General features: G+C 40.4%; 1 protein-coding gene across 1 annotated transcript in view; it reads right to left on the reverse strand.

The window, feature by feature from the left end:
* The window catches only part of XPO5 (exportin 5), a 131,078-nt gene that overhangs the window by 72,666 nt on the left and 33,412 nt on the right, over positions 1–25,000 (reverse strand). The window contains exons 7-16 of the mRNA XM_085869608.1: positions 20,889–21,074; positions 19,394–19,509; positions 18,186–18,285; positions 17,375–17,458; positions 17,091–17,216; positions 15,117–15,207; positions 10,296–10,415; positions 6,774–6,907; positions 4,291–4,443; positions 3,042–3,095 (exon numbers count right to left, since the gene is read on the reverse strand). Coding sequence (XP_085725734.1) covers positions 3,042–3,095; positions 4,291–4,443; positions 6,774–6,907; positions 10,296–10,415; positions 15,117–15,207; positions 17,091–17,216; positions 17,375–17,458; positions 18,186–18,285; positions 19,394–19,509; positions 20,889–21,074 — 1,164 coding nt within the window. The remainder of the gene's footprint in view (positions 1–3,041; positions 3,096–4,290; positions 4,444–6,773; positions 6,908–10,295; positions 10,416–15,116; positions 15,208–17,090; positions 17,217–17,374; positions 17,459–18,185; positions 18,286–19,393; positions 19,510–20,888; positions 21,075–25,000) is intronic.

Raw genomic sequence — 25,000 nt, forward strand, 5'->3', positions numbered from 1 at the left:
AAAGAGCATTGCCGACTTGCAACTTTCACTCTTTCTTCTCACATTAGGCTGCACTGCATTTGCACCTCCCACTCGCACACGGAAGACATCCTCAGTTTTCTTCCCTCCTCCTCTTTCCGAAGCGATTGGGTTGCTTAGGTCCATCGACCGCATCAGGTACAACGAGGTCACTGCATTTCAACTGTCTTTCCTCTCTTTGGGCTAAATCCAATTTCCTTAGGTGTGTGTGTGATGGTGCCTTTTGTGTGTAACATAAGTTAACATCGTCGAAGTTTATCGTGGTAACTCTGCACTGTATCTTCTTTTGTAAATACTTGCATTTATTTTGGCACACCCACAAATTTCTTGCTTTCCCCTGTACATAATTTGTGAATAAACCATATTATTGTGCCACATAATTTTCATCACTCTTGCTTGTTATAAATGTACTCAGTCGTTTTAGTCTTTTCCTTCATTGGTCCAGCACGATCCACACATGAGCCTCGCCGGGAAGTTATATCCTAATAATCTGTTTATTAGCCGGTGTGTACTTGGCAGCTCTGCTCGACTGCACCCGATATGGTAAGTTTAACGCAAGTACGCAGCGAGGGCGCGATTCCCCGATGAGACTGTGTACTACAGTTAAACGGAAGTCAGATGGAGGATGCTGGGTCACGTGGTTAAGTTGTTGGCATTGGGTAATCTCCTCTCGCATCGATTATAGAAAGGTGAATAAATGGCATTTGGATTTTATAAATAATCATTGCATCGATGTTATAATTTGCAAATGAAGAAACGAGCACCTGTCAGTTGTGTGATATATTTTCGGAACAGTGCGAATGTTTTAACAACATAAAAAGCTTTACTAAAAACTAATTTGTGTTTTAAGTTCGACTGTAAAAACAACAATATATTCGTAGAATTCTTTAATTCAAAGGTAATTTACTTGCTAGAAGGTAAACGTGCAAAAAATGGGTCAAATAGGGTGAAATAGGGGTGTTTTAGGATGTTAGGTCAACATTGGGTCAGTTTGAACGCTGATTTACTTGAATCCCGATTTAGCACGACCCCGCTTTTTTGGCGATGACATTTTATGGACCTCAATGATCGTGTTATAACGGGGCCACACTGTAGTTGTTTATTATCATCATCGAGTATTATGTACTGTACATAATTGTACGTGCGACACTGTACTTTTATACGACTGGCAGTGCTATGACGATCCGACATCACGAGGCGATAGGAATTTTTCAGCTCCATTAAAATCTTATGTGACCACCGTCGTTGACTGAAACGTCGTAATGCGCGCATGACTGTGTGTATATATATATATATATATATATATATATATATATATATATATATATATATATATATATATATATATATATATATATATATATATATATAAATATATATATATATATATACATAATATACAAACACACACACACACACACACACACACACACACACACACACACACACACACACACACACACACACACACACACACACACACACACACACACACACACCATTTTTACATTAAAATACGACAATGAAAATGTAAGCATTTTAATTTGCCGATCGTGGCAGTCTTCATTTCACCGAGTGACTGCTCATTCTCAGAAATGAAGGGCCCAATCAAATAATGATGACTGAAATTTACAATTGATCAGCTCAATATTTGAAATGCATTTTAATTTTTATTAGTTCAATCAGCTTTGGTGGAGTGTTTCAATCAGCTTTGGTGGAGGGTATACACGAGGTTTCATTACTTGTGATAACTCTGTGAATTATTTAACTTTATTTGTGTAATGGTTACACAAAAAGTCACAAAAATATGGAAGTAATAAAAAAAATAAAATTCTAGAGTTGCTGGCAACTATCAGGGTTTGCAAGCAGCAACATGTTGAGTTGAAAGAAGCAATAACAAAAGACCCTTCAAATTTCGCATTTTTGAAACTGACAAAAAGCACAAACTGATGAAAAGCTCTTTTTACCTCCACCACTGAAGGTGGAAGGAGGTTATGTTTTCACCCCTGTCCGTCTGTTTGTTTTTGTGCAGGATATCTCAAAATGTTGTGGACAGATTTGGATGAAATTTGGTGGGCAGGTTGGGTGTGTGACAAGGACAAACTGATTCGATTTTTGTGAAGATCCAGATCTGAATCCAACTCCAAGAATTTTTGAAGTGATTATTCACCATTGAGAGATGGGGCTAACAATGATATATAGCTCGATATCTCAAAAAGTTATGGATGGATTCGGATGAAACTTGGTGTACACATTGGATGTGACAAGGATAAATTTATTCGATTTTAGTGAAGATCCGAATCCAGATCCGAATCCGAAATTTCTTTAATTTTCAAAGTGATTCTTCACCATTGAGAGATGGGGCTAAAAACTATATATTTATTGGGCCTGATATGTCCAATTGGATTAGGCATTAGACGGCGGAGGCATGTGCTCTATCGAGTGTCCTTCTAGTTATTGTTAAAATAGGCATTAGTCTCTCATTTACAATGGTTACTATCTTCGCTGCTTTCCCAAGGAATCATGGGATAAGACTACAAGTGTTAAAATCCTGATCACTAAACTAAAATGCATACATACCAGTTTTCTCTATATAATTCCATTAACTTCTTGATGTAGAAAAAAACTATTTTGAATCGCCCGTGCCAGCCATTTTATTTTACAGAGATGCTTCTCATTCACAAAATTGAAGCACCAGGTCCATTGATGATGCACTGAGGTTTCGTGTCGATTCATTGAGCAGTCCTGGAGAAGATTTTTGAAATTTCTTCAAAATAATTCACAAATCAAAGATGGCTGCTGAGACTTTGGAGCAAAAAGCTTCATTGGAAGTTATGAATTAGATCTCATAACTTGTAATAACCTTGTGAGGTTTATAGGTTTTCAGTGGAGCATCTCCAAGAAAAAAGTGTCACAAAATGCTGAAATAATGACAAGTCCAGCAAGAACAATAGACTTCCAGCCATAATGGCTTGGAAGCTAAAAAAAAAATAATAATAATAATAATATTGCATCTCACTTACATTGTGCCCAGGTGGATGATCATCATTAAGAGAGAAGGTTACAGCATTCAGGAGCTGAAATGAGTTGAAATCAAAGAAGATGATATTCAGAGACCAATTAAATGCTGAGAAATGTTTTAAAATTTCACATTTGTACAAATCACATTCATCGAGCACAAACTCTGATGGTGCAGAAGCAAACCAATTAAACTCTGCAATATGAACACTGCAAAACTGATACAGAGCTAACATCAAAATCACTAATTGAAAGCTACATTTAGCAATTGTACATCAACAACATCAATTTTTTAAAAAAGTAATTTGTAGAAGAATGCTATGCTGAGATTAAAGAGCAATTTGAATGTTATAAATTAGGCATTCAGTTTCAGAGATCGTCAATTGAACAATCAAAACTGCAATTGGAAAATGAAAAGGAGTAATGGCTCTATTTTTCAGACTACACCAGTGTTTGATAACTTTCTACTACAATATTGGAATGAAATATGCTGCAATAGTATTACCTTTACCATGCAAGTATGTTCAGATATGGAATTATGCCACACCTAAAGGAAGTGCTCACTTTGAACAGCTACTAGTAACTATTTGGTAACCGACATACCAATTATGTCATACATATACGTACTGAACATGGTAAAAGCCATTAAGGCCATGGAACACTAGAGCACGCCACATCGTTTCAGATTGCAACTAAACATAAGGATGACGAATGCAATTGATATAATTTTATTTTCTAAATCAGAGAGAAATGAAGGAATGGAAGTGGGATGGGTAGGGGGAGAGGGGGTTAGTCGGTGGAGATGAAAAGGTAGATGTGATTCGACTCAATTTGTTTTTTACTGTGGATTTTCCTTGAAAGTTGACAAACCATTAGGTTCTACTTACTGCTCGAGACTACATGAATGGCATTGCTACTTTATAGCACAATGGCACATAGATGAAGCCTTGTGTTGGCTTAGCGGTTAGGGTGGCTGGCTTGGGATCCTAGGGTCCTGAGTTTGAGCCCTGTTGACAGCTGAATTAATACCAGGTGGGATTGACTCAGCCTGTCATCCTTCCAAGGTCGGCAAAATGAGCACCAGTGTACTGGTAATTAAGGACACTGCATCAGCGGCATAGCCGCATCCCTAACCAATGATGCAACCAGCAGTCACAGGCTGCACACGAAAGTGTGTGTGTGTGTGTGTGAGAGAGAAAGAGAAAGAGAAAGAGAAAGATCGATAACAAATGGAATGCTCATAAGACGACTCACTTTATCCAGCACTTGAGAGAGCATAAAAGAGTTAAATGAGAGGAAGGGCAAGAGTGCAGAAACACATGAGAGGCAGCTTGAGTGGATGAGTGGGTCGTTCGAATTATAATCCAAAACCTGGCGCATCAGTGCAAGGCCTTCTTCCACAGGTGGCTGGGAGGTGAGGGCGACAAGAGAAGAAATGGCAACGCACAATCTCTGATCATCATAAAGTAGCAATCAAATGCCTCTAGAATCAGCACTGCATTTGACAAGGCCCCTCATTTCTATGGCCCTCTTTCAGTCACCTGGTTTCACAATGTAGCTTTACCCATTTCAATTGTGCAATGGACATGTCAGTGAGGCCTACAAACACAAACAGATCTAAGAAGCAATTAATAAGTTGCTGGTGTGATGTGCTCACAGGCCAAAACATTAAAATGAACTTATGATGTCAAAATGTTCAAATAAATAAATAAATAGAATTTTCAAGAAACATCTCGTTTTGAACAATGTGCTCCTAAATTTAGTGCCAACTTTATAAATCTGATACAAGAAAGCATTGAAGCACATTTACTGCATTTTGCAGGTGGCAGCGAAAGCAAAGCTGCTCATATACCATGTTGATTTGTCTACTGTCTCCTAGTGTCCTTATACTTAATGGTAAAGTAAACTGATGTCTCCTAATGTCTTGGTCTTGCACGTGATATATTTACAAGTTACTCCATAACACTTAAAGGAATTGTAAAGGCAAGGCCTGTAGACTGGGGGTTCTCAACCCAGCATGGAAGAAGCATGCAGTCCAATCAGCAAATAGGTTTGGCTTACGTGACGACGTACTCAAATTCAAGGAGTGCTTTGATTTTTCCTGTTATCCATTAATTCCTCCATTATTTTTTGTTAAAGCTCAGTGAATTGTAAAGAGAAATTACAAGAGTAGTTAAATGTTAACATGGACTTTCTATTACGGCAAAATAAAATCACGGACGAACGGACAATCTGAAAACAAAAAGTTAGAGCGAGGTTGATTCAACTTAGTTTACAAGGTATTTCTCTGAAAAAAAGTACATGAACTTGTGCCATTGATGTGGTGACACCCTGATCCCACCTGCATTGAAATCTTCGAAATTGGGATGTGGTCAGTGCAGGGCATGTGCTTTAATAATTTGGACATCTAATGCCACCCAGAAGTTCTTTGAATGGTACAGAAAGATGAAAATCACAAGGTAACAAGTTTCGACGATATAGGGGAAGATTTAGATATTCCAAAAACATCTCCGTTAGAGTATTTGTTGTCACATTTGCCAGAAAAGAGAAAGCCATTATCGTATGGTAAAGACAAAGTTGTTACTTTCATATTACTTATAATTGCAGTCACCATAGTACTGGACATGGTGTTCCCACATTCAAGAAATCCCACATAAATTAAATCATTAAGGCAGGCAAGCTCTTCCACCGATGGCTGAATACACTATTTTTTTGTGTAGTGAGGATCAAGAATGTCTCCACTCCATGCTGACTATCTTTGATGCTGTGATGTGTGATGGGACCGAGGTTCATGACAATTCTCTTCAAGAAATCACCTCCCTCCCACTCGGAGCATGCCAGGAGCTATGTGGTAGTGACCACACAAGTTGCCATTTGATGAAACATCAAGTCCTTTTGTCCTCAACTTGTACTAACCTTATTGAATTTTAAGAAAAATATACGATTCTCCAAAACTAATGAACATTCTTAATGGTTGCTTGCGTGACAACAGTTGATTAGACGATTGCTCACCACTTTATGCCCATTTTTGACTTTCTAAATCACTTCAACAAACAACGGGAAAGTCCTGCATCGCCAAATTATTCAGTCCCTTGTGAATTTCACCTGGTTTGATGGTCACTTTCAGAATAAACTTTATAATACACTTCTGTTCCACAGCACACGCAATTATGTTGGCCGCCACATTTGTTTCATCGAGAATGCTCTGACCAACATTGATGTCACTTCCTACATAGGTTACTGTGTAAATAATATCACTGCACACATAATGTCAGGATTGAACTGTTCGTTTTACCTGTTCTAAAAATAAAAAGTCCATGTCAACATAAATATGCATTTTTCCATTGTCTTATAACGTCCTTGTTATGCCTGTTAGACAGGTATTACCCCTTGACTTGGAAACATGCAATGATCAACCCAACCCATGCAACTAACGTCTCCAAATTAAAATCAAAAAAATGAATAGGAAATTGAGATATTCCCATGTGTGCCAAAAAAGCATTTTTTAATCATAATCAAGTGATGAAAAATTACAATCAACTCTGAATTTATAAAATGGGAAAAGTGGGGTAGTGCAATACAACATTCAACCAATAAATCAAAGGCATCAATGAAACTAAACAATAATCTATCTAGCATGATCACAAAGCTTTAAAGAAACACAAGGAGGGTGTAGCAGGTGGAAAGGGAGAGAGAGAGGAGGAAAAAGGAAACCCAATTAGTTTAGGTTCAGGCACCTTTCCGAGGCCTTTCTTCTCCAAAGCGGAGAAAAGCTGGCTCATCGTGTTCTCGAGGAAGGTAGCCATTGCATCCCATTTGAGGAAGGATGGCGAGGAGAAGGTACAAAGTCCACCTCCCTGACCGCTGCTGCCTGCATGAGCAGGTACAAGCACAGGGCAAGTCAGCGAGGGCCTTCTTGCAGGCCCTGGCCGATGGCCTGGCTCGGACTGCTCCGAGGCGAGGGGAAGAGGGGGAAAGCCAGGGCAGTCCAAAGGAACACCTCAGTCATAGTGTATGCATAGATATGCACTGGCAGTGGGCAAATGACTGTCAAACCTTTCACGATCCTAAACAAAACCTATAACCACCCCTAACCCCCAAAATGATAGTGCTCTTGGGGTCTGCCCAGGTTTTGATAGAAAAACTGAATAGGACAGTTGAAAATAGTGTCATTGTTGTGGCAAAAAAAAACAGAAGGAAACTGTGGGCATTCATTTGCACAGCAAAGGAGAGGGGTGGGGGGTGGGGCATGAGGGTGGGGGCAAATTGGGACAACAGGAACCAAAAAAACACGGAAAAGCAAATTATACTAAATTGTAGCATATGAATTACTGCATGGTGGAATCTACACTCTATCAACTCAATCTTTCCTGTATTTTTCTCAGAATTTTCCCTCATCCCCTGCAAACTCATGTAAATTGACCTTTTAATTTGCAAATTATTTGGCTTATCTCAGATAACAAAGGGGAAAATGGCCCCGAAAGTATCCCTTCCATTGTCTTGAGCTGCACGCCTGAGCTGGCTTCTAATCTTACTCATCTGCGCAGCGTCGTGTTCTTCAGTTATCATCCTCTCACCATGGAGATATGCACTGATCAACCCAACCCATCTAACTACTTCCTGCCTCATCGTCAATCCTCTTCAAGGTAAATGGAAGTTGTTTTCACAAATCCCTGTTTTGATTCTGATTTGATGTTTTGTTTTGATTTCACAAATCCCAAGAAATTCTGCTCCGACGAGTAACCACCAACATGAATTTTTAAGGCAGATGCACAATCAGTCATGTTGTTGCACTGGACATCCCAAAGGCTTTTGATAAAATCTGGCACAAAGACCTTCTTGCTGAACTATATATTCACCTCGTTGCAAAGCTTATTTACATTTCTATTTTTGTGGATACACCGTGTTTTAATTAAGGACATTTGTTGTCCCACAAAATCCCATTCATTCCTTTGCTTTGATTACAATCTCCACTTCTCTCTTTGCTATAAATCTCAACTGTCTTCCTTCCAATCACTTGATGCTCACCAGATTTTAAAGGTCAGGTCCCTTAACTCTGACCTTAACTTTGTTTTGGAATGGGGTGAAAACTACCTTGTTTTATTTAACTATATGAAGACACAAGCTCTTCTCATCTCAGATAAAGCTAACACCCATGCTTCCACTCTTTTCACATCTCTTATGCAGACCTCTGCCATCAACAATATAAGAATTTAAATTTATTCAAGCCTCTTCTGAAAGCCCCATATTGCAGCTCGCTAAAAGGCTTCCCAGAATATTGGGATTTCTTTTCAGAGCTCAGAAATATTTTACCTCTTCTCAACTTCTGACAAATATACAAATCCCAAATTCACACCATGATGTTCTCGAATGAGTGCAATCCAAACAGCTCACATACTGGGAGCATTCAGCATCAGGCCCACTACACAACAGCCTCTTCTTTATCCATCCCTGTTCTGCCACTATTACATAATTGGCAGCTGCTATGCAGAGTGAGCAGCTGCAGTTCCTTCACCCATGATGCAGTCTTTCTCCACTCACATGGATTCAACTCGCCTTCCTTACTGTGTGTCCTTTCAGACTTTCAGACCACTTCTCGTTTCCCTGTCTCTCTCCTTTGTTTAGACGAGGGGTAAAGCCCGAAACATCAGTACCTTTTAATCTTTCACGGAGGATAAAGCAACCATTTTCTTCTTCTTTATATTCTCTTGGGCAACCCATGTAGACTGCTAGTTCTGTGCTTGAATTAGCAATGACAAAATGAAACGTTCATCTGCTTTCTTTCCTTGCACCACTAACCTCTGGAATCAGCTGCCTCATTGCTTTTCACTATGAACAACAAACTTCCAACGTTCAAGGCCTACATTTAAATAAAATAATTTTAAAAAAGCTATCCCCCCATTTTCGCTTTTCTCCTTCAATTGCCTCGTTTTACAGCCCATTCTGAAAGACGATTGTGTCTTATCTTTTTGACGAAACTTTCTCCTACAAGTTAAACAAACAAACAAAAACTGTATATGAATATACACTATTCAATATCTCGTGTGGGTCTATGTAGTGAGACAAGACCTTTATGAGGAAGAGGAGGAAGGGGGATCAAAGATGCTGCACAGGAAAATGATCAATTCCATTTCAATCAGTTCTTAACCATGCTCGATAAAATGATCAAAATCTTTCTTTCTTGAGGAGTCCTAATGCAAGCAACGTGTTTAGCCAAAAAGGCAAACCTGCCTCCTTCAAAAATATATATTTTTTTAATTCCTATTTGTCCTTCTCCGACCCCCAAAATCTCCAATTTTAAAATCAAGATTCATTGGACTAATTTTATTTTTTTGCAGTTGGTGTTCTTTCCAGGAGAGAGAAAAAAAAGTGCAGGGTAAAATTAAACACATGCAAGCAACCAGTGGTATAAACAACAAAAACAAACAGTTTCACCTCCCCTAGCAATAAAAACAAGTCCACTGCAGACAATGAGTTTTGATCTTTGTGCAAACCTGAGCGATCTTTGCTACACATAACAAGCAGTGAAAGGTATGGAAAAAAAAATACAACTGAAGGCATGGAAATGTTGATTTCTAAATTACACAAACATTCATGTTTGCAGTTTATCAGAAAATACTCAATCAACAAGATGAAAATTGTTAAACTTGCAGCATCTCTTCTGTTACATATAAGGCATCTTGCATGTAAATTTGTGAAGAGTGGTTGAAGAAATTCAAATGAGGTGGCAATGCAGAAGCTTGGAGCAGGTAGTTGAAAGGGGTGGTGACAATGAAGGGGCAGCTGAGATTATGTGCAATTCATGGTGAAAGGAACACGAGTTGTTAAAATTTATTTTATGCAGTATTAAGACTCGGAAGAGGGGAACAACAGTGTGCAATGGATCAACAGGCAAAATGGGGGCAAAGGGAAAACAGTGTGACAACAAACAGATGTACCACAGCATTAGGAAAGGAATTGCATGAGGGTAAACCAAGATGTGAGCGGGGAGTGAGTGACTAAAATGGCAACAGATCGGGGATAATTGGCGTAGGACGTCGAATCATATTGTTATAAGACTTACTGTTCGGGAGAATAATGCAGCCATTTTTCATGCCAGCAAGTAAATAATATCAGTATCGAAAAGATGAGAGCTTCAAAAATGACAACAAATCAGAATGGATTCATCCGAAAATAAAATAACAAAATTAAAATCCAACTTGGTTTGTGCGATACAGATTTGGATGAGTATTACCGACAGATCACACCTTATTACTTACAGCCAGTATCAATAGGATCAGCAAGCAGATGGTGGAGAGAGTCCTTAGCGATCTGGAAAGCAACCTCTGGCTGCAAGCGGCAGCAGAGCCGAACACACTCTCCGAGCTGTGCTCTATATGCTGTGTCAGTGGAAAAGAAATGTCAGCATATGCATGAACAGGCTGAGTGTACACAAGAAATAAAAACATAACATATGCAGATGTATTCAAACAGAGTAAAAAGAGAATCAATGTCTGATCTTTCGGCAGCAAGGTGACCTACATTTGCAATATCTAAATATAACTTCCTAGAAGGGTGGGTCAACCTAAGCCTGTGATAGACCACCAAGATTGAATGCACCAATCACTAATGCCTGAGCCCATCTATCAAGGAAAGTAAAGTAATCAAGATCTGACACAGAGTCTGCAATTTCCATTGATGAAGGTGACCCTTTGGCTAAAACATCTAAAAGAACGTTTGCCGTTTTTTTTTCCTTCTTCTATATAACTCTTCTATATAGCCCTTTTTTGCATTTTTTAAATTGCAGAACTTGTGCTATTGCATTAAGATCTTCAATGGAGAACCTTCAATAGCCAAAATTAGTGTGAAACAAATGGAAAGAATTTCATTTTAATCTTTTTAATGCAAGTCTGTACCATACCAGAATTCCAATTGCAAGAACGACCTCGTGCCATGTTCTTGATAAAGACAACCTTAACACCAATGAAGCCGGGCTGACAAACAAGGGTCACATGTCATGGGGTGGTGACTTATGGCAAGGAGAGGGGACGGTCCCAAGTTACATGGTGCATTACTTCATATTTCAGGTACAAGGGTAACTTAGATTGCACATAAATTAAAAGGTTGCTTATTGTAGAATGTGAATCTGTCACTTGTTTCTCCATACAGAGAACAAATAACCCCCCCCCCTAAAAAAAACGAGAAAGCATCACAAAATGCAAAGCCCATCCATGTGCGCTTTGTCCTCCAACGAAACATGATGAAAACAGCATTTTTTAAAAACGAATTATTTATTAATTCTCAATATTCTCATTATAGAGGTTTATTGAATATCTGATGACAAAAACTCAAGTGGTAAAAATAGTTATGGCCTGGACAGACACACTGATGCTCAAATGGTGAATAAATAAAGAAACATGGCAGCAATTAAAAATATACCCATCAGAGATGGGGAATCCCCCGCCATTGAAATAAATGTTGATGCCCAGCCAGCCGGACGGACGGACGACCCGGGTGACAAAAATATCCCTCTTCCGCCACTCGGCGGGGGATAAAAATATACCCAGAGATGGGGAATCCCCCACCATTGAAATAAATGTTGACGCCCAGCCAGCCGGACGGACGGACAGACAGACAGCCGGACGACCCGGGTGACAACAATATCCCCCTTCCGCCACACGGCGGGGGATAAAAACTGGGACATCCAGTGCTGTGGACAGGTTAATAAGGCCTATTTATATTCAATGTGACTTTGCCCTTTGACATTTTGGCCAAATTATTAGTGTTCTCCATATTCTCATGAAAAAAATCCAAATCCATTGGGACCATACTAGGTGCAGAGCGTTGGTGCTGCAGAAGCAGTCTCCTGGGCTATTCGGCACAATCCTGGACAGGTTACCACTCCGATGCAGGATACTCCAATGGCTCAATCATCCCAGCAAGCTCGTACTCATTTTGCCGACCTTGAAAGGATGACAGGCTGAATCAACCCCACCTGGTATTAATTCAACAGCCAAGCGGGATTTGAACTCAGGATCCTTGGTTCCAAGCCTGCCAACCTAACCATTAAGCCAACACCAGGCATTCATAAAAAAGGCTTGTTGAAAACTTGATGGCAAAAGCTAAAATGGTAAAATAGTTATTCCACGAACACGAACGCGTGCGCGCGCGCACGCACGCACGCACGCACGCACACACGCACGCACGCACACACGCACACACGCACACACACGCACACACACACACACACAGCAGCAGCACAGAATAGTCAGCGAAATCTGGCACATTTCCTACATCACACCACTTTTAGATGACTTGGAAAGAAGTTCCAGGGAGCTTATGGGATGGCGCGTCTTCCGTCCGTCCACAATTACTTGCAACCTCAAAACGGGCCCAAAGGGGATCTACAGAGGTTGCCCCACAAAATAGGTATTTGCTTTCTTCTCAAAAACTACACATGCAATTCCGATGAATCTTGATGACAACCTTCATGACCAGTGATGTACCAAGGTTTGTTCATGGAATTAAATTTTTTTTTTGAATAATCGGGGTCTGAGGGGGGGGGTCGATAGAGGGAGTTTATGGGGGGGTTGCCCCCCTTAAAGAGGCATTTACTTTCTTCTTAGTACCGACACACAATTTTGATGAAACTTGATCACAACCTTCATCACCCGTGATGTATCAAAGTTTGTTCACACCATTAAAAAAAAAAAAAAAAAAAAAATATCGGAGTCTAGGTGGGTCTATGGGGGGGGAGGGGGATGCCCTCCAAAAATATGTACTGTATTTGCTTTCTTCTCTGAAAACAGTCACACACAATTTCAATGAAACTTTACCACAACCTTCATCACCCACGATGTACCAAAGTTTGTTCACGCGATTAAAAATATATATATAATTTGAAATCAGGGTTGAAGGGGATTTATGGGGGATTGCTCCCAAAATAGGTATTTGCTACAACATTCGTTCATCGGTACATTTTGGTGATTCCGCCCCTCGTCGATTTCCTCCTCAATATCATTATTCAACCAGGTGAGCTCCCAAGGGTATTGCCCCTCTGTTCAATGTTGGTATTTTGGTTACAATTTTTGCTCGATGTTCAAGTCATTTCAATGAGCTTCGTTTTCCCTCCCAGCATGTTGGCCAATGTGTCTTGTTGTACAGGTAATTCCACAAGGAACAAAGTAGTTGTGAAATTTTGGTTGCAGAACATTAGAATTATTGAACGTTAAGGTGTTCATTGTGCAAAACGTTTTCTGGTTGAAAGTCATACACGTTTACTCATCACAAGCGTAAGCTTAAAAAAGTATTTTTTTTTCCAACGTTCACAACCTGTCCTTTACAAATATGCATCATACATCTGTAAAGTGCGACAAACAATGGATCATCTTTGAGGTGACCAAAATGTAACACAACCGAGTTCTTGCAGACCAACTACATGTAGTGGCATTGGTAGCAGATCACAAAAATATCATCTCATTTAGATCGCAATAAGAGTAAAAGAACATCTCAAACTCAACTCTAGAGAGAGCAACAGCAAGAAAATAAGAAGAACCAAAAGCGAACAAACAACAATGTAGTATGAAAGTGAAAAAGAAATGCAAGAAATGCGACGCACCTACTTCATCTACAGTTCCCCGATGACTAAATAATATAGAAGATCAAAGATCAGCACTCAAAGAGTTTAACACTGAAGGAAAATAAGGAAGTTGAGAAGAAGGCTCAGAACCCCCCCCCCCAAAAAAAAAAACCCCAAAAAAACCTGCTGTAATCAATCAATCAATAAATAAACAAACAAACAAACAAATACAACCAAAAGGGAAGCTCACCAACCACTTAAACATTCAATGGAAACGAGCATTGATGAGACATTATCCCAAGTCACTGAGTACAGAAGAGATGTAAACAAAGCAGTTGTCTTGGCACCTCATTGTGCTCGCAACGCTCAAATGGGTAAACTAATTAATAGCCAATAAAGCAGAACTAGGCAAGCTAATGAAGAGAAATGGCCGGTGTTCAAAGATAATGCTGTACTCGTTCGTGTCAAACTGGCGAAACAAAAGGGCAACACATGCATTCTTAAATCCCAGGACCATCTTGAATATTCCACCGGCTCTTCAAACTCCTTAATCCTTGTCAAGAATCTGCAGAGTTATCAAAACTCACTCAAAACGAATCGATATTTCTTTTCACGATTGCTCCGTATATACCAACAGTAAGTAGAGATGACTTGTGTATGTTCGTTTTTGCTTCGTCTGCTGTGAATACGAGATGGAGAGTGTCGAACCATTTGGATTTTGCAGCCAATTGAATGAAACAAGAATGTGTTCTGAGAAAAATGCATCTTCGGATTATAGCTTGCATCGATTCGTATTGATCTTATGATATGGGGCTTTGACAGCCAAATTACATATTACTTGGTCAAACTATTGATATGACTGTAAAGCGGACATAGCACATTTAAAATTGTGTAATTTGTTTTTAAACACAAATTACCCTGACATAAGAAAGGTCACCACCTTGCAACATGCCATGTAATTTCAATTTTCAGGGATCAAGAACTAGAAAATAGAATTCAATGCAAATGTGTGGACGGACATCCCTCCACCCAGAATGAATGTCAACCCACTGCTACGTTTGATCTCAATTAAAGGTCACATGAAAAATTAAAGGTCAGATGAGGGAGGGGGAGGGGGGGGAGAAGTAGAAGAGAGAACATCAGATGCTTCAAACTCGAGTTGTGGTCTGCAAAATGATTTTCAAATGGTGCATGACCTTTGACCTGTTGAAGCCAACACTTAATGAGTTGATATTTGTATTCAAGTTCACACGTTGTTGGGGTAACAAAACTTTTTCAACGAAAGCGCACACGACCTTCGACGTTTTGAACCTAAACTCAAATCGGTTCATCTTTGTATTGCAATCGAAACTTGTGTCAAGTTTGGTTGAAATTCTTTCAGTGGTTCACAACATAACATAAAAAAGAGAAACAACAACGGACGGACGGACAATACGAAAATGTAAAGCCTCCGGCCTTCGGAGGCTACCGAGACGTAAAGACATTGAAACATGCATTCAGAGAAGACAAAAGGAAAGCTTACATGCAAAGAAAGCACTGAATTCTTCATCTCCTTCAAAATCAAGTCTCGAGTATTGGCAGCTTGGACTATAATCTCCAGATGGGTGACCACACTGCCAAAATGAAAATAAACAAACGCATGAACAAAAAAAAAAAAAAGGAAAAAAAAAAAGAATGATCTTCAGAACAAATTTTAAAGCAGGGTGAAAGAAAGAAAAATGTCAGAAGCAGGAAACTATTTTTAAGAGCCACAGATTGTGAAAAAATTCCAGTTCAGGATTTAAACAAGGTGAAGCAAAGTAACAGGAAATCCAATTTTGAGAGACCCACATAATGAGCCAACAGCTCACATTTCTGACTACCTGCATAATACAGAGATGCATTTTCCTTTTTAAAACCACCTGTGATCGATAACCACAACATGTGCTCACGAGATCAGCAATTAAAGCTCATCACGAGATTTCATGTTAAGGTTTACAGCCATACTTATTTGGTGAAATGAAATTATTTTAGTTCAGACAATGAGTCTATATATGTCCCCAAGGAGAAACAACAACTTGAAACTCAGCATCCATTTTTGGTGAAACAAGACAAATGGAACACTCATTGAATCAAATACTTAGGACTTCCATTTGCTTTGGTGGTCAGTCACCATCTCTGCTGAAAGGCTGGCTTCGAAAACTGAGAAAACCTGTTCTGTTAATGCCTTATTTAATTGATTTTGCAATCTATTTTTTTTTTCATGCGTGAAATGAAATGCGTCTTGTGCTGGGTTGGTGTGTACTTGTGTGAGCTGCATGCGTGTGGGCCTCATTTGTGTCTATTGGTGTGTGAGATTCATTCCTCTGTTTGGTGACCCACTGCCCCCACAGTCAGCGAATTGTCTTTCCCCACTACGTCACCTCACACTTCCATTAGCCTAAATTTCATTTTAAATAAATAAATACAAACAAAAATACAAACCCCCTTTGTTGATGGATCTCAATTGCTATTACCAGTGAGGAACCCATCCTTACAGAGGGGTTAATTCGCCCAGAATTGGCGTATTTCAAGTACGACTTGTAATACCCCCCTCCAACCGGGAAAGGCCTATACGATGTACTGCACATTTACATTGAGAGAATTGGGGTCCACCACTATCCAGATAAAAAAAATTATCCCTAAATACACCCCCCCCCCTACTGACCCTCAACATGCACACTGGGAGTACAACCACAAGCTTTCAACTCAATCTTCTGTCCAGTAGTTCTGGAGTGCAGAAAAGTCAACACACACACACACACACACACACACACACACACACACACACACACACACACACACACACACACACACACACACACACACACACACACCTTTGGGACTTGGTAAGTCTCTGTTTAACCTTCTGAAATCTACATGTGAAGATAACAGCCAACACACACGAGCAGCCAAACGCACATGGACAGAAAGACACTTCTCAAATTATAGCACAGTATGATAATCTCAATTGCACATAGGTGCAGCGAGTTAACCAGCTATTATTGGTGAAACACATGAGCAGACCTGAGTTAATTACAACAATTAATTACATTCACAATAGCAATTCCAGCAGAAACATGACACCAATTGAAATTAAATTTGTAATTGACCACAGATCTGGTATGTGAACATGATTGGGCAGCAAGCTTCATGATAAAATATCAACGCTTCCCTGCCGCCGGGTGCCCTGTACACTGCATGACTAACTCCATCCGTTTAACCCTATAATCGTTCAACTCCTCAATGAACATTGATCGCTGCAATGAAATTATTAAACAATCTCACTCAATACTGCAAAAGATTTGATGCGATGATAAGTGAACAAAGTTTCATGTTTTTGAGAGAATGGATTTCAGTTTGTACAAAAGGTTAAAATGATAATGGGACAATTAATAAAGAACAAAATCGAAATTGCTAAAAATATTCACTTGGAGACAATTTATATCTAAGATTGCTCCCAAAATCCTCGTCTCACCTTGGCAATCTTAGTAGTGTGAGCCTGCAATAGCTGTGGCAAGAACTCCAGCATAATGGGATCATCGGAGATGATTTTGTGCCGAAGGAAGATTATCCACATAGATTCTACCAAAGAGCTGAGAAACTGTCAGGAAGAAGGGAAGAATATGGCTGGAGGGTGACGGGCAATGGCATCAGAATGATTAAATTGTAAACACCAAGCCACAATCAAGTCAAATCATTTCATCCTTTGCTCCAACCTGTTCCACCATCACTCTGATTACCATGTTTCACAGTGCTCACCTGGCTGAGATGGTTTGTGAATGCCAGCATGGACAGCAAAAACTCTTTAAAGTTGGATGGTCTTTCCACTTCGGGATCCACGCCCTGCATAATTTACAAGGAAAAATGGCAGCTAAACTTTACAACAAGGATGAGAGTGCATCCGCTGTGAGCATGAATCGTCCTGACTTCCCCTCCAACAGCACCACCACCAGACATCAATAAAAACACACTGTTCTGTAGACTGTACTTGTACTGTCATCTATTATATTTTAATAATTGCTCTTAAACATTTACCATTTCCCCTTTATGTCCAGTCTGGCTTCCAGCACCTAACCACATTTTTCCCATTAAACCAAGGTATCGTTATTCGCGAATTCTGCATTCGCCAGTTTTTCCAGGAACGTAACCCTCACAAATACAGAGGGGCATGTGTACACCGATGTCTCCTCATGTCTGCTCCATGTGATACAAGCTGTTTGTAAAGTGGGAAGGAGGGAGGAAGATGGCTGGCAGGTGATGAGTACTGAGAATTATTGCAGCATCAAAATTATTGGTAAACGATCGACAAATTAACAGAGCTTATGGCATTTGAACCTGTGATACCAGGCGCATGAGCTGTATGCTCAGAGGTGAATGCCACAAAGGCCATAAAACCTTTTTGTTCTTTCTCAAATCAAGATACAATTCAAAAAGTATATATGTGTGTATATGAAAAAACCTTTCAATAGCGGTTGTTCAAAAACAAAGTGTTGTGGTGCTGAACAAGTGCTTGTGCTATGAAAATGGTAAAATAACAAAAACAATAACACTGCAAGATAGTTCAACATACCCATATTCCAGCCAGCCGCAGACCCAGACCAACAAGCACTTGACAAATCCTCTTCAGAAATAGATACCCCTTCTCATTGAGGCCTGCCTCATGTGCTGACCTAAAACAAATGAAACAAGAAGTACAACACAAAGACAGATAGAGACACCCGTATGTACGTCCTGATAGGACAATGGAATAGAGGGCTATAAATCAACAAAAGACTATGAGCAGACTGGAAGAGCCAACAAAATGGGTAAATGTTAATAAAGAAGGTGCCATTTTTGCCGGTAACATGTGGAATAGTGCAAGTGGTTTAACAACTGATTCCTGTTTGAGGGAGAGGGTACTGACATCATATTTCACTCCCAGAGGGAAGCGGGTATGACGAGTAGTTAACAAAGACGGTGCATGTGGACAGGAAGGAAGAGTCAGTGAGAGTATAAAAAGATCATGGAGGTGAACATGAGATTGGCATGGGTCAGTGTGATATAAAGAATTGCAGGGAAGAATGTCACTGGCAGACTTAAAAGGGTGATCACATCGATGAGAGAATAGGGGGAGAACGAAGCGGAGGTCGACAATCAGCTTCGAACCAAGGAGGGTAACCAAGTATGGGTTGGTGGATTTGTGCATGCAACTTGATGGAGCGCAAGAGAGGTAAATGGCTGATACGGTAGAGGGCACAAGACCAGATGAGAAATGATCCAAAATATTGCTGGGCCCACAAATGTATCTGCAATGGGGGTACAACAGGCATTGCACCTCAGCCTCCCGTTTCCCTCAAGACAACAGATCCCATTGCCTCCAGAAGTGCACAATGAGATTAAGAAGAATAATTAAGTGCTGTATTCCATTGCACTGTGGATGAAGGCCTTTTACATTGCTAGTACTTGAGGGTGACCAGGGAACAGCTTAGCTTCGTTTTGTAAAGAATTCCAATGTGCCATCCTGCCCTGGAGGCCAAATTAGAGACGTGATCGATCCACGAGTGCAATTTTACAATAACAGCAATATATTCTTCATTATCTTTCAATTACCGGTAGCTTTTACATGTGGATTTAAAGCTGCTTTGTCTTGTACAAATGTAGAACGCATTCAGCTGTCTTGCATTACTTGTTTTAAATAATCGAAGGTATGTGGCACGTGTTTCACTTGACTTTGGATGACTACAACCACTCCAACTACCTGCCAACTTCAATGCATTTTTGGTCCGTCAAATTACTCACTCTGCGGCCTGCAGCATGGATAGCATGGCCGTATCATTGAAGAGAATGAGAAGTGGTTTTCGATCCTCCCCCTTTGCCATCCTTGGCAAGCGAACCCATGCAGTCGGATTTTTGTGCTGCAACGGAGGAGGAAAATAAATGGCAGGCAAACAAATTCATTCCAAATGTTCTTCCACCAGTTTCCCAGCAAAGAGGGCTTGGCCATGACACCATGCAATGTGCTGCAAAATTAACACATAACAACCTCTTGGTACAAAATAGTGGTTGGATGGCAAAATGGTGAAAGCCTCAATGGTTGTCGAGCTCAATTACCAAGGTGATTAAATGCAGAATTTCAGTCATTCTGTTTATATATAAGCACGTGGACATTAAAATAGCATTCTTCTTCTTGGGAAGGTGAGAGGGTGTGGTTGCACTGCTAATGCAATGCCCCCTGTAGGTAGGAGCAGGAATTTGAAATTTGTTCATGGTGTCAATGTTAGCTCACCGATTGTTCGTGAATGACACCGTGGGATCATTAACATCTACAAACTATTGCTAGCAGATGGGACGCCCTGTTTAACATCCATCAGATGAACGGCACACGCATTGATGAATCACCATGCCTGTGAAACACCGGGATGACAGTTTTTAGCTGGGTCGGGGTTCGAAGAGAAAGAGACAAAGAGACAAAGAGACAAAGAGACAAAGAGACAACAAATGGGTACACCACAACAGGTGAGGAAGTGGGTGTTGTAAAGTTCATGAGTGAAAATGGGAGAGAATTTCAGAAGAGGAAGAGAAGAAAAAAAAAACAACCTAGAACACAATTACAAAAAAAACAGCTGCGCTCGTCCCCAACAATTCACTGGCTCGCCCGAGGACTCGAGGAACACAAATTTTTGTCAGCTATTTTATGCATTTAACAAGTGCTTTTAGGAATATATTTGTTTTTAAAACTGAGACTTGCATTTAACTGCATATCACTTTCAAACTTTACTCTCACAGCACATTTTATGTGGGCCGAAATCAGGGTGGCAACATTGGTTGGCTTTGCAATTTATCGATCGTAATTCACAATGGGAATGCACACAGACTCAATAAATTATCCTGTCTATGAATGCAAAATTATGTAAGGAACTAACAAAACAGGCCCAATAGTTAAAAAAACAAAAAAAACATCTCCAGAACAGCAGGCTGAAAAGAACTTGGAGGCTACCATACAGAGAGACAAATTTTTTTTACTACACTCAGGTTAGCGGATCACCGGATGTTTCCAACCATGGACAATGCTATGATGAAAGTACAAGGTTATTCCAGCATGCTTAAATTAGCAGCGTATCAAACCAAATGTTCGGGATTTAAAACCACGTAAAACACAATTGATGCAACTGCTTTAGTGGTTGGGTAAATTAAAAATAAAACAATGAAAAAGAGGAGAGACAGAGAGACGGATTGAATCTTTGTTGTGGTGATGCCAAAAGCTAAGTACCTTCAGAATATAATCACGACCAACCTTAGGATTTAGAATGAGCAGCAGCGCATCTGCGGCATCCATCTGCAGCACCGGATTATTTAGCAGGGAGCAGAGCACAAGGAGGAGGCTGCTGCCATTCGCCATAACCTGGGACATGGATGCCCACTCCAGGAAACCAGCCAGGGTGCGTAGTGCCCCCTTTGCAACCTGACCATGTGCCATTGCCTGGTTTAAAACAGATGCCATATGTAGAGATTACCATGGTAAAGATGAGCAATTATATATTTTGTCGGCAGTAAGTTGTTGTTCAGATTTCAAGTTAAAGCAAATTAAAGTCAAACTATGAGACATCATCAGACTTTTTTATTCTGCAATATTAACCAAACTAGATCCCAAACTCCAGCTGGAGCTATTCTCTCAAAAATATTTTCTTTGACTTTTCCATGACCTCTGCTATTTTTCTCATCCTGAAAAGTCATCTTTATTTTTAACTAGCAGATTTACCTGGCGTTACTTGGGAAGAGAAATGTAAATAAGTAACACAGGAAACTTGAAAATTATATTACCCTCTGCCACCTCTGTCGTTTACAAAGAAAAATTAGCCCCTCCTCCCACCCCCCACACCCTCGGGTGAGGCCGTGGCCACATAGCCTATTAGACCGGGAGCCCACGGGGCTTAGCTCAACCGAAGAGGGGAACAATTGCTGTCCTCATGGTAAGATGCCAGATGATATTCTCACCTCAGAACTCTACGTCTGCCGGGACACTGCTGCTGGGTTGACATTCTGTGGTCAATATCCGTATTGCATAATCGGCGCTAGCTCAACCTGGCAGTAGAACGGCCCCAAGTAGGTTTCTGATATTATTTGTATAGCTTGTAAGACTGTATAAACAATGACAGACGATTTCACCGCTGGAATACCGGTGACAGACGCTAATGAGATGCCGCAAAAATCACGCAAGCTCAACCGAACAGCGGAACGGCTAAAACCAATGCAGAATGCTAGTAAGGGGTCCCCTGTGAACAAAAGGAGCATTGACAGACAACTTGGTCGCTGAGCCCCCAGGACAAACGCTCCCGAGTTCAGGTTCCCTTTGGTTGCGCTAGCTCAACCGAACAGCAGAACAGCTAAAACCAACGCAGAATGGTAGTACCAGGTCTCCTGAGTACAAAAGGAACACTGACAGACAACTTGGTCGCTGGACCCCCAGGACAGACGCTCCCAAGTGGTGCATTCTATGTCAAGTGTACACATTTTTCAGCGAAATTTTGACACATCGTCTTAGATTTCACTCTTTTTTGTGCAAGTGTTTGTATCCACGGTAAAATATTGTGTCAATTTTCAGACCTGGGGGCCGATCGGGGCCCATTTTAGCCCCCCCCAAATTTGGGTGCCCCCGGTTGACCCACATTCTTCCAGTGGCCATATCACAGGTTGTGGTCCGATTTGGATGATCTTGGTATCAAAATGCTCGTAAAAGCGAGATCTTTCAAATCGTGTAAAGTAAAATCACTCCGAAACAGTAATTCAAAAAGTTATAGTTTGGGGCGCCCTTTAACCTTAGGCCCCCACCCACCAGCCAAACCAATGGTCCTGATTTTTTCGTGTAAGAATACCCCTTCATATACTCCAACACCTCAGCATAAATGAAAATGGGATCTCAATGGGTTCAATTGTGATGATGGTTTTATTGTTCGGGGTCCACATATCACTAATTCTTGATTCGACATTGGGCGATGTTTGCCATCATCGTTTCAATGACGTCACCTGCTGGCAGGCGACTTTATGTCTAAAATTGACAATCATCATCTCTGGACTGTTATATATATTGCATCATTTGCGAAAAATTATTCTGCCTAATGTGTATTGATTTTTAAGTGTACATTTTTTGTATAACCATCATCGAATTAAGTTATAAATGGGATAATCTCAGTTTTTGCATATTTTGCAGTAAGCATGGCGACTGAAAATCGAGAGGAGTTCCGAAAATACTGTTGCGATCCGTTCAGCTGCCATAAAACGAAACAACGAAAAGATCTTCGCAATGTGTCAAATGATATGTTGATGAAATTTTCTTCAAAGGTGAAAAAAGATGACAGACTTTGTACTTCGTGCAGAAAAAAAAAACTTTCTCAGTTGTCACCAGAGTGTATTGAAGAATCATCTTCGACCAGTTCGAAATTATCATCAGAAGGTACTATCGAAGGCATTGCAGAATCTATTTCGACAGATGAGGACGAGGAGGTTTTTGAGCGAGAAGCAGAAGTTGACCTATTAAACCAGTCGTTATCAATGATAAGCGAAAGCCCATTCGACAAACGAAAGGTGGAAAGGAACCCAGGGTACGTTCCTGAAAAGGGAAGGAAAGTGGAAGATTCTGTGCGAAAGAAATTAGAACTAGTTGGTGGACCAAGCACTGCGGAGAAAACACAAAATACAGCATCAAAATGTGAAGAAAACTGCATGCCAGAGGTGATCAAAAGCTTGAAAGAAAAATACGTTGTTTCGAGCCGTTCAGAGCAAATACGTATACTGACAATATTTGCTCGAGTGGTGATTGAGCATCAGAGGGATGATGAGTGAATTCAGTTGCTCCAAAAGAATGGCTGTGTAAGCCAAAAATTTAGAGAAAGAAAATGGTATGCTATAGTCTCCAAATCCCAAACAGGGTAAAATATTGCCTGACGAAGTGAAATCCACCGTAACCGAATTTTATCGAAGTGATGAAGTCAGCCGAATAATGCTGGGGAAAAAGGACTGTGTGGTGGTCAAGAATGAACATGGAAAAGACAAAATTCAAAAGCGCCTGGTACTAAACAATCTCAAGGGACTGTTTCAGAAATTCAAAGAGAAGAACCCTGGCTTGAAAGTTGGATTCGTGAAGTTCGCCATGCTCCGTCCCTCGGAGTGTGTCCTGGCCGGTTCAGGCGGTACACACAGTGTATACTGTATGTACGATACATCAAAATGTGAAACTCATGATGTTTGGTTCCAAAATGCCACAGATAGCCGAACTTCCTAACTATCATCATGTGATAGCACGCATAGTTTGTAATCCAGCACAACCGGCATGGGATTTCAGAACTTGTGAAAGTTGCCCATCAATTGAAGACTTCAAAACCGAGCTACTGAGTGCTTACAAACTGGAGGATATTGATGAAATTGAGTTTAAACGGTGGACATCCACCGACAGATCTGAACTGAGCTCCATGGTCCTGCCTTTGGAAGAATTCATTAATCAATTCTGTGAACGCGCGGTAAAATTAGTGAGACACGACTTCATTGCCAAGGCCCAATCTCAGTTTCTGAAAAATAAGACAGACGAAATCGGTGAAGGAGAATTTGTCATTATTGGAGACTTCTCAGAGAACTATTCATTTGTCGTACAGGATGCGGCCCAAGGATTCCATTGGAACTGCTCTCAAGCGACAATTCACCCCTGGGTTTACTATTTCAAATCGGACGATGGCAAATTAAACCACGATTCGTTCACGATTATATCAGAATGCAATACTCACGACGTTGTCTCAGTCCACCTCTTCCAAAGAATGCTCATTGAACACTTGAAATCTAGCTTTGGAAATGTAAAGAAACTTTACTATTTCTCAGATGGTTGCGCTGACCAATGTAAGAATTGCAAAGCCTTCATAAACCTATATCGTCACAAATCAGAGTATGGTATTGACGCAGAATGGCATTTTTTGCCACAAGTCATGGCAACGGCCCTTCAGATGGCGTGGGGGGTACAGTCAAACGAGAAGCAACACGTGAGAGCCTGCGTCGACCTTACGACAGTCAAATTATTTCTCAAAAAGATCTTTTCGCCTTTGCTGAAAATGGTTTGAATGAAATGAAGTTTGGTTACAGGATCCAAGAGGTATATGACGAGGAAGAACGAAATGTGAAAGAAAGGTTAAAAACGGCCAAAACCATAGCTGGAACTCAAAAACTTCATGCTTTCACCCCTATTTCTGAAACTGCTCTTCAAGTACGCAAATTCAGCCTTAGCAAGGAACACCGTATCGAGTCAGCTATTTCAAAATCTACACCAACTTTTAACGGGAAACTCTCAAGTTATGTCACAGTGCACTATGATGGAAAATGGTGGCTTGCCTGCATCATGGAAGCCTTTCAGGACACTCATGAAGT

This window comes from Eptatretus burgeri, chromosome 2 (assembly GCF_056783735.1).
Source record: "Eptatretus burgeri isolate ZD-2024b chromosome 2, Ebu_testis_v1, whole genome shotgun sequence".
NCBI lineage: Eukaryota > Metazoa > Chordata > Myxini > Myxiniformes > Myxinidae > Eptatretus > Eptatretus burgeri.